This window comes from Bolinopsis microptera, chromosome 3, assembly GCF_026151205.1.
Source record: "Bolinopsis microptera isolate Bmic1 chromosome 3, MBARI_Bmic_1.0, whole genome shotgun sequence".
Taxonomy (NCBI): domain Eukaryota; kingdom Metazoa; phylum Ctenophora; class Tentaculata; order Lobata; family Bolinopsidae; genus Bolinopsis; species Bolinopsis microptera.
Genome location: NC_087074.1, coordinates 3,963,796 through 3,974,178, shown reverse-complemented (window position 1 = coordinate 3,974,178; position 10,383 = coordinate 3,963,796). Strand labels below are relative to the sequence as shown.

At 36.1% G+C, this 10,383-nt stretch overlaps 1 protein-coding gene across 1 annotated transcript in view; it reads right to left on the bottom strand.

Moving 5' to 3' along the window:
- Positions 1 to 6,930: 6,930 nt before the first annotated feature.
- Positions 6,931 to 10,383, bottom strand: part of LOC134812551 (uncharacterized) — a 31,978-nt gene continuing 28,525 nt past the window's right edge. Inside the window, exons 11-17 of the mRNA XM_063820033.1 lie at positions 9,481 to 9,625; positions 9,137 to 9,292; positions 8,785 to 8,967; positions 8,452 to 8,595; positions 8,142 to 8,242; positions 7,834 to 7,994; positions 6,931 to 7,668 (exon numbers count right to left, since the gene is read on the bottom strand). Coding sequence (XP_063676103.1) covers positions 7,450 to 7,668; positions 7,834 to 7,994; positions 8,142 to 8,242; positions 8,452 to 8,595; positions 8,785 to 8,967; positions 9,137 to 9,292; positions 9,481 to 9,625 — 1,109 coding nt within the window. The 3' untranslated portion in view covers positions 6,931 to 7,449. The remainder of the gene's footprint in view (positions 7,669 to 7,833; positions 7,995 to 8,141; positions 8,243 to 8,451; positions 8,596 to 8,784; positions 8,968 to 9,136; positions 9,293 to 9,480; positions 9,626 to 10,383) is intronic.

Below are 10,383 nucleotides of genomic sequence, written 5' to 3'. Positions count from 1 at the left end.
AAAATGGTTAAAACCATGCTTATCTGACTCGGTACAAAGTCTCAAAAATTACGCAGATTGCTGTTTGTGTTCGAAACGTGTGCATGATTTAAACGTAAATAGTGGAACTAGTGTGTTGCTTAAAACTAATAATGTATCAGTACGTTGCTGCGAGGAATTTTGATATCTTGTATCGTGATTATTTCTCTGAACGATATGATCTTTTCATTTCTTAAATCAGTTGAATGAAGAGCTGATCCATTCACTGATCCAATAATAGCATAGGTCGCCTGCACTAATAAACGTATTTTAACTGCACGATCATGTACGCACTGTGCGCACAGCAGCTGTAGTCTCCTTCTCAATTAGTCAACCGACACATGCCGAAACGTACTCAAGAACCGGACACACAGTAAACTATCTAACACGTGCTACACATTATAGTTTGTACTAGCGGGACGTTATATTATAGTTATGGACGTAGTACGTACACTTGTTTGGCAAAATGATATATACAAAATGCATGCAAATTGTAAATTGCATTCCTAACTCATTACTCACTCATGGGCAGTCAGGTGTGACTTACAATGATGTTCTTTGAGTTTCTAACGCTATGTCTCATGACATAGATTTCATAAGCCAATTTTAAAGTTTAGGTATGTTATTTCTTATACTAATTGTAGTATTAAGCCCTTGGCAGTAAATATTTCTTTAGCCTTAAAGGCTGTTTATTCAGAGATCTGCAGATATACTAACATGTTGTTTAAAGTAACAGGAGTTAATAGGAATTGGGTCATTTTGAATAATAAGCCGATTTTAGAAGCTTTAGATAAAATTAATGATAATAGCTTAGCGAGAAACATCCAAACTTTTGATTTTTCTACTTTATACACGAATTTAGCCCATAAAGATATCAAGGATGCTCTCAAGTTTACTGTTAAATTAGCCTTTAGGAATAGTAAAAAGAAGTTTATAGCTGTTTACGATAAAGGGTCTGCTTGGGTTAATAGCTTTAGAGATGGGACTGTGGCTTTTGATGAAGTTAAGTTGATTAAATGTGTTGAGTTTCTACTGGATAATTGTTACTTTAAAGTAGGAGAGATCTTATATCGGCAACATATCGGTGTACCTATTGGAATCAACCCTGGTCCATATATTGCTAACTTAACACTTTGGTATTTTGAGAACAGTTTCCTAGACAGTACGTATAAAAGTAGATACTATATTGTAAAGAAGTTAAATAATACATTTAGACTTATAGATGATATTACTACCCTTAACTCTGATGGTTACTTAGAGGAATATTTTAAGTTAATATATCCAGACTCTCTTACTCTTAATAAGGAAAATGAAGTAGATAGTGCCGCCAATGTATTAGATCTTGATATTTCGATAAATAGCGAGGGGAAGTTTTCTTGTAGAGTTTATGATAAAAGGGATAAGTTTGGTTTTAAAGTGGTCAAGTTTCAACCTTTGATGAGTAATCAAGCTAGTAGTGTATTATATGGCACGTACTGTTCACAGATTGTGAGATATTCTAGGATCTGTAATAACGTTGTTGCTTTTTCTGATAGGGTTTTAAAGTTTACTGATGATTTAATTGAGTTGGGTTTTAGACGGGATCGTCTTAGTAAAATATACTTATCAGTGGTAAAGAGGCATGGGCTAAAGAATAAGTTTGGTATTGGGTGTGGAAATATATTAATGCCATAGCTTGACCTATGGCATCCTTTTCTAATGTTGCGAAATATTTGTCGCACGTGTTGAATTTAGTTTTATAATAACTTTGCAGCGGCGCAAATCGGAATTTTAGAATTACGCGGGAAATTACGCGGGAGTAATTGTAGTTTGGGTCAGTTCGTTTTATGACGTGTCGACTACGTTTACTTAGTATACTTTATCCCTACCGTTTTATTACAATTTTTACTTTATCTAGGTACCTATCACTATACAGTATACATATTTAATCTTAAATTATCATTTTAGTGGAACTATGTAAAAGGGGATCGTTGCTAGCGTTAAAACTGTTTTAACCCTGCCATATAATAATAGTCAGTTGAAAGTCTGATAGCATATGTTCCGTTTGATTTGACCAAACTAATGCCTTTCATTGCTTTATAGTGTCTGCAAGTTGGTAAGAACGATTTCAAACACAAAGATAATTAATATAATTAATATATTAAAGAAGTTTAATAATATTATGAAAGTAAGTTACAATTTTAAGTTGTTGACGATGATCAATCGAATGCATTCACCGGCAAAGGTGTCTAGTTAAGCTCTCACAAAGCAAAACAAAAGCTTAACAATTGCTTAATTCTAATTATAGTTATGAGTAAAGGAAATACAAATTCGAAACAATTTTCAGCTGCAGAAATGAGTAAATAGATATATAGGTAACGTTGCATGAGTTTGTTCAAGACAGCTACGACGTTACCATGGCAACGTAGCTGTAACTCAATACCAACCCACATCCTATATTGACGTACTCCAAAGGGACGATTAGGGCTAGGTGCGACGTGGTTCCGTTCTCTTTACTTTTAGCCTTTAGGGCGCGTGTGAAGAAAGGAGTACAGGTCATTGAAATGGTCTGCACGAGTCTCAGCGGTATTCGATTATTCTGTTTCTGATAAGATCACGTTACAACAGTACCAGTTCATTGAGCCCTGTACTGTCTGTTTTTAATAAGATACGGCTAAAACAGATGTTACAAAACTGAAAGAAGCCAAAAATTGCCACAAAACAATCTCACCGCTATAATATTCTTCAACTACAACGAGATTACTACTATTATTACATCTTGTAACAAGGTTATGATACTAAACGCCACTTTAACATCGAGTTCCGCATATGAGGGGTAAAAGTGAATACTAGAAACTTCTAGAACTAGAAGTATAATTAGTTACGACGCCGTAATCTTACTCTGAAGCAAACACAAAACGTGTGAACTGATTTTCTTCCACAGCAACCGTCAAAAGACAAGACGCGATTTGTAGGCTACATCCCTAACTTCCTGTTTCATTTGTCTTGTTTCATTTGTCCTTGTCTCTTCCAACCGGATATTATCCAACTATCAGTATATCAATCATGAGACTAATAAACAGCGAACATTCTTCAACTACAATGAGATGGCCACTATTATTACATCTTGTAACACGGTTATAATATTAAACGCCACTAATTTAACATTGAGTTCCGCATGAGGGGTAAAAGTGAATAAAATATACTAAAAACTTCTAGAAGTATAATTAGTTACGACGCCGTAATCTTACTCTGAAACAAACACAAAAAGTGTACTGAACTGATTTTCTTCCAGTTCCACAGCAACCGTCAAAAGACAAAAAGCGATTTTTTGAATAAATCAAATTGTTCACATTAAATTATTTTAAAGCGTGTTTACGACAAATACATTAGACTAGACCGTCCTCTCATAGTATAGGTTCACGCAATTTATTAAGCCACTGATTACGATCCCACAGCGTTTATAAAAAAATTCATTGAAACTTGGAGATGATGTTGCATTGTCCAAAATCGATCTAAGATGACGACGATAAACAACAAGAATTTCGCCGTGGTTAAACCACGCACGATCAATTTTCCCTACGATGTACTTGTACCATTAATTCGTGCATGGTAAAAATTGACGATTTATTTGACCAATGCAGCGCCGCACATCAGCAATAAATGAATCCAGAAAATTGCGGAAAATAACTTTGCGAACGAGGAATTTCACTGTAATTAATTAACACATGGCTAGCGTCGCGCGCAGCATAACAGACGCTTCCTATACACTTAATTATAGGGGAGTGGTATATATTGCGAAGGAGCAGACTTTTGTCATCATCGCAGGTCCATCGGGCCACCTCATATATCCAAACCCGATTACTTATTCCCTACGATCTTTTTGCCTTCGGCAAGAGTAGGGAAAAAATTCAAGTAGAAATAAAGTAAGATAGTAATAATAACATAATAACAGATCAAAGATAGTAATTTAATTTTCTAAGATCTAGATCAAAGATGATAATTTTATGTCAATGCTTTCAAAATCATAAATTATTTGTATCATTAAGGGAGGAGGGATCTCTTCCAATTTTTAACTCTAGTAGTATTTATAGGTCAAAGAGACATCTATTAAATACATGACATATTTTATTGAAAGGAGATGTGAACTGGTTGCCATGTAACCATAACTTGTTTTTTCTAATACTATTATACTATTTGTAATAGTAATACTACAGTTATGGTTTTCTGTGGGTAGTACTGGAATGGTTTTTGCATTGGGTAATGTTAATGGTATGCTGATTACACGGGTAATGAAATTGGCAACTATTTTGGTCCAATTCGTATCGATTATTTGACCCAAAGTATAACTTGGCGGATCCAATTATTTTTTATCAGCCACAATAAATAAAATGGCCGAGCATGAAGTATAGTACCGATGTATAGCCATAGGGTCAAAAGCTCAAAACATGCCAATTCCCATGGGATTGTTTCCTCGCTTTTTCTTTTGAACGAAAAATGAGAGCTGAAGATGAAAAAAAGAGCTGCAGACTCCTAACACACTATTATTTGAAAGCTTCTAAAACGAGACAAACATATCACCTTACTTATAATATTAATAGTTATATGTTTCCAGAATCCCCAGCCTTCCCCAGAATATAACAACACGCGTTGATCGCGTTGGCACCATTCAATATTGACGCATGATCTGCTTATCTAACTGCAAGATTTTATAAAATAAATTAATAATCCTATCACGTTTTCCAGTTCATTCAGTTGTAAAAATCAAAATCATCACCAGCAATGACATGCATGGAAGACATTAATTTAATTATGCTGTGCATGTGATTCATGATTACCGGCTATGATTTTACAATTTTATAAACTAAGGTGATGGGACATATAATTATTTAGGAGCAATGTCCACGTGGCCCCACATTTTTCAAACAGTTAGTCACGTTTTGATAACTTTACGTCCGAAAAGTTAGAAATAATTGGGCGACACTTCACAGTTCACACTTGGTTGGCACAAATCTTTTGTGCAAACGAATTTTCTTGGTTCAATACTTTACGATTAGGCTCAATCAACAACTTTCAAATAAGGGGGCAAATTCACAATCACCGACACCATGTTTTGGACACCTCTGTATTACACACTCTTGAGACTATAAAGCACGGTGGGGAGAAGGATAGAATTCCAATAAAGAAAATACAATGTATGGCAAAATAGAAACTGGTACGACTGATATCCGAGCGAACTAAAACATATTAAATTCGAATGCCTAAGAACTCTCTCGAATGAACGGGAGAGTTATTGATTCATTTTTGCAGTTTTACGACTTCCCTGGAAAATGGCCGTGAGTAATATTGATATGTTTAATTATGGTCACGTGACATAAGCTCACAAAAGCCGCTATGGGATTTTGTTAATTTGTTAGTGTTAAGGACTCAACATTAATATAGTCAATATCAAGGAACCGGCAATGAGTTTGTCATCTGCTAACATCCACTTTCATCTGCTAACATCAAGCTTTCAGGAGCTGGAATAAAATCTGCTCATCCATCATCTGATTTAAATATCGAGGCCCGCCATTGGATCCCAAAATTATTACTGATGATCATTTTATTTTTTAAACACCCATTGGGAAGAATTGAAAAGGGGAAAATGGGATTTTACACAAATATGTTATCTATTTCTAGGCTTTGGCAATTCAACCTTTCTAGCGAATCACCTTTTCCATTGAAAAATCGTTAATGACATTAACATAAAATCCAGAATGAGAGAAAGAGTGCTTCCTTAATCTTGATTCAAGTTGGTATCAAAATGATGAAAGTTACGGCGAACAAAAAACGTTAAGAAAAAGACACACCTTTCAAGCAGCCACAATGTGGTCTATTCTGTATCTACTACACTGGACTAATTACAATAAGCGATGCTGTTCAGTGTTCAAATACCACATGTAAAACTACGACAATGCAGATCATGCGATACAAAAGCCATGAATGAAGTTTTATCAAACGTACTACATTGGGAAAGAAATATAAAAAGTTCATGTTCTTAAACAATTCTATTTCTATATCCATACGAAGCCAGGACAATATAGCAATATGATGCATAAAAAATTTGAATATATTTGAACTTGTTTAATCAACTTGAAGTTGACGGTACATTAGCAGGCCCCGGCTAGTCGTGTCCAACAAAGATAGCAAAAAATATTCATCTGACTTTAAATTTTTTAGCGTGGTAAAAACTTTCACAGACACTAGTACAGGCTGACACGGTATTGCATTGCTACAAAAGACAGACTTTATTTATACAAAATGTTTGAGAATGCCAGGTGGGATCAAAGTTATCTCTCTCTCTCTCTCTCTCTCTCTCTCTCTCTCTCTCTCTCTCTCTCTCTCTCTCTCTCTCTCTCTCTCTCTCTCTCTTTCTCTCTCTCTGTTCTGGTCAACGGTTTCTGGTCTCCTATTTAAAGAGGGAGGTCTTATCACCGTTCCCACAGAATGCAACTCCTGCTAGCTACAAAGTTATCGCAGATAGATTTGTGTATAATATATATTATAGCTATAGCTATTACTATAACTTATATAAGTGATCTTATCCTCAGCATGTGTTTAACGTTAAGTTCCAACACTAAGTAGCAATAGTAATCAGTCTACTGCAAGAATTGTAGAGCCATGTCGATTTATATCGATATAGGCGAGTCAGGCAGGTTAGGTACGCGAGATAGTTTCCGACTTTTTGACGTGGTCAACAAGCTCAACATAAACACGGAAATTATGAGAGAGTAGGCAAAAAGATGCCGCCCATCTCTTGTTTAAATTATGGATGGTCAACAGCTAGATTAAACTACAAAATTGTCCCTCCTCGTCACATTTAACATAAGACTAAGAGTGACGTACACAAAGTGACCAAATAACTTATAAGTAGGTAAATTAAACGACGTTATATAAAGGGATTTACAAAATAATGTTCACATGATAACATTAACAATGATAACAACAACAGCAAGGTGTTTGAATTAAGACATTTTAAACTTGAACTTTAAAAATGAGTCTTAATGACGATGAAGACATCAGATTTCGTCATGAATTTTCTGAAGAACAGATCGATTGTGGTTACAGCATACCACTTTTCTATATTTTTGCCGGCACGATGCTTTTTATTGTTAAAACCTAACGATTTCCTCATTTCATACGCTATAGATCGTTTATTCGCAAGCTACAAATTCTTCGAAATAATTTAGAATGTAACGAAATTGAATTATGAAACACTTAAAAATGGTGATCACGATCTAGAGTTATCTTTTGCAAAATATCTCTTTAATCATAGGCGGCAACAACTTGCTAAAAATGACGTTTTATATACATCTCTGGAGTCTGGTGGGGTCTAAATCAGACAAAATTCAAAGTTCAACAATAATATGTTCCTCTGAAATATGGGAATTTCTCGACAGAGGAAAGTTTTATTTACAGCTCCTCCCTACTACCGAATCTCCTCAGAGTTCTATCCCGTTTCCGCCTCTGACTTCCAAACATCTGAATATCAGTAATCGCCAGCCTTCTTTTCTTAAAACCAGAAACATTTCTTTTTCTTCTGTTAAGTTGAGACTTGTTTTCTCTGACCCGATGCAAATAACCCGTAATTAACACTGGCACGACTTCTGGCGAGGGACTGCTGGCTTCTACCTGACAGATAAATTAAAATGTTTAAGACTCTAGCATTAAAAATTAGCAAATGTTTCTTTGAATTTTATTTCATCTCATTAAGGACGAGTAAAAGTAAAATTGGAAGAAGCGTAATATCGAGTTTAAGTTGAATGGAGGTGTTTCCTATTTCTTGAGTGTTCTAACCTGGATTGAGCTATCAGGATCTTGAATTTCTCGGCCCCTAAACGTCAGATGAAGTGACACAATACCCATTTTCCTCTCCCTTGCAAGACTAGGACTCGTTAAAACAGAGATCATGTCTGTTGTTAACAATCTTGAAATCACCCTTACGTCCGTCATTTTCCCTGACGTAATGCAAGTAAGAATTTGAAGCATCAAAGATTTGTCGGAGATGAATTTACACCTGTTAATTTCCCTCCTTCAATTTGTTAAAGTTCGATTACCGAACAAAGCAATTTGTAGATTTGACAAGGGTACCACCCTCTATGAACCTGTAAAATTGTTTCTCGTATCTGTTCCCAGGTACAATACGTGTGAGGTATTCACCGGCTGATCGTTCTCTTGTAGCTGAACGGATGATTCAGATCTGTCCCTAGACAATATTTTGGGTAACATGACGCATTTTAAAGTTATAACTCTGGGGACTGGCACTACCAGCATGATTATCTGTCGCAGTAGTATATTATGCAACTCTGGGTTACTCATTATAATTAAAGTCGCTACTGACTTACTGATACGGATCTAACAGCTCTTTAAATGTATAAAACTGATCCATTCAGCGTTCTCTAAACAACCACGTACCTAAAGACAGTGATAGTGCCTTCTTGTAAATCCACTTTCATAGCAACAAGATTCCAAACTCCTATACTTAGGGGTGTCTCTTGTTTCACTGTAGTCTGACCGTGTGTGGCCACAATCTTTAAATCCTCGTCAAGAAACAAGCATCTGAGGAAAATATTGTTTCACATTGTAAATCTGTAAATCGTCATGTAATTAATGTAGTTAAGACTATCATGGCGGGTCACGCATCAGAAAATCGTATTAGAGATCCTAACATTGCAGAGTATTTTATACTGTTACAAATAATGAACATTCTCGTAAAATGTGTACGCGATTGTAACCCACAATACTCACACTCCAGTATCAGAGGTGCATAAAACAGGCTGGACAACCCCTTTAACAGCTGTCTTGACCCAGGCACTAATAATAAAGTTGTTGGTGAGGTTGAGTTGTTGTAGTGAGGTGAGAGTCACGTGACTATTAGATAGAGAGATGCCGTAACTCTCCGGTTCAGCGCACTTTACAGCAATGTTGGTCCTGTTTGAGGGAGATGTTCAGTATTACAATTTAATGGACTTACGATACTGAGATGGGAAATCTGAGGTTTGGGAAATACTTCGTTTGTTTTATTTCTTAATTAACTCATGTTTTTCATCTTTATGACATTTATTACTGAAAAGACTATCAACTACTGATCAACAATTACCAAGTAGCCCGTGACTGGTGGAAGTTGTAGACTCCTATTTTCCCACCAAGCAATTTTAAATCGAATATCGTTCCTGAGTTAACAATCAAACCCTCCGAAGCAGTGTAAACCCGTACTTCAATAGATCCAATTGAGGGTCGGTGTGATACAATCCACCTGATAATTTGTACTGCTAGTTAAAGTGAAGCTTCAGGAACTTTATCTAGAATACAATTCTATGAAATTTATTGAAAAACCATAACATAAGAGAACCGGATATTCTCAATGATTCGGAGGGTAGCAATCACTATTATATTACAGAATCACGTAAAAATGAATAAAACTAACTATAACAGAGATTATACCTGTAAGAAGTTCCCGGACCCCAGGAAATGTGGTTGGGATCCTGCCATAGCAACGTAGAAACATCACTGTCACTGCTCAGCCACAGTCCGCTATCTATAGTGTCCTTATCTGTTATAGAGATATGAACACGCCGTACTTGCAATCCTGAAATGGGGATCATGACATTTTGATCATCTGGGACCGGTGTGGTTTTTAAAGAAGAAACGCCACGGAGCAATTAATAAACCCTTGACGGAACATAGTGCTGAATATGAACGAACTTTGTATACGCTTATTTATTGTCGGGTCATCATAATATTTCTGGGGAAGCCCCTCAAGACTCAAGTATAGCTCATCAATAAATTGTTCAGCAGATTGCTACAATACCAGTTATGATACAGGTCGAGCAGTAATGTTCAGATATCCAATAAATCATAATACGTCGATACAGTTCCTGACTAAGAACCCAGAGATCTTATTTGAAGACGGTTCTCAAACGGTCTCTCTAAGAGGGCCTATAATTCAGTGAACAATTCGTGTTGTCCATTGGTCACTCAGTGGCGAAAAAGGAGTTCCTTGATCCAGTATGAATTGAACATAATATCTATCCTACAATATGTTCCTACAATTCCAATAATTAACCATTACACTTTTGCATCCGGTTTGAATGACTGGCTCCATAGCACTTTTAGTTTAGATACAGAGTTTTGAAATGGGAATTGAATCCACTTCAAAAATTACTGCAGTTGGTAAAGTCTGAAACATATTTGGCATTGCGTCGCGTATTTCTGTTGACTGGCATGATATGGCAGCATTTTCACGCGCTAGCCTGTCGAAAACAAGATTTTGCCTATCGCGCGTTACATTAAATGATGGCTGTAGACCCATTTTCTCGATGATCGCCCGAAACAACGCTAAAAGTT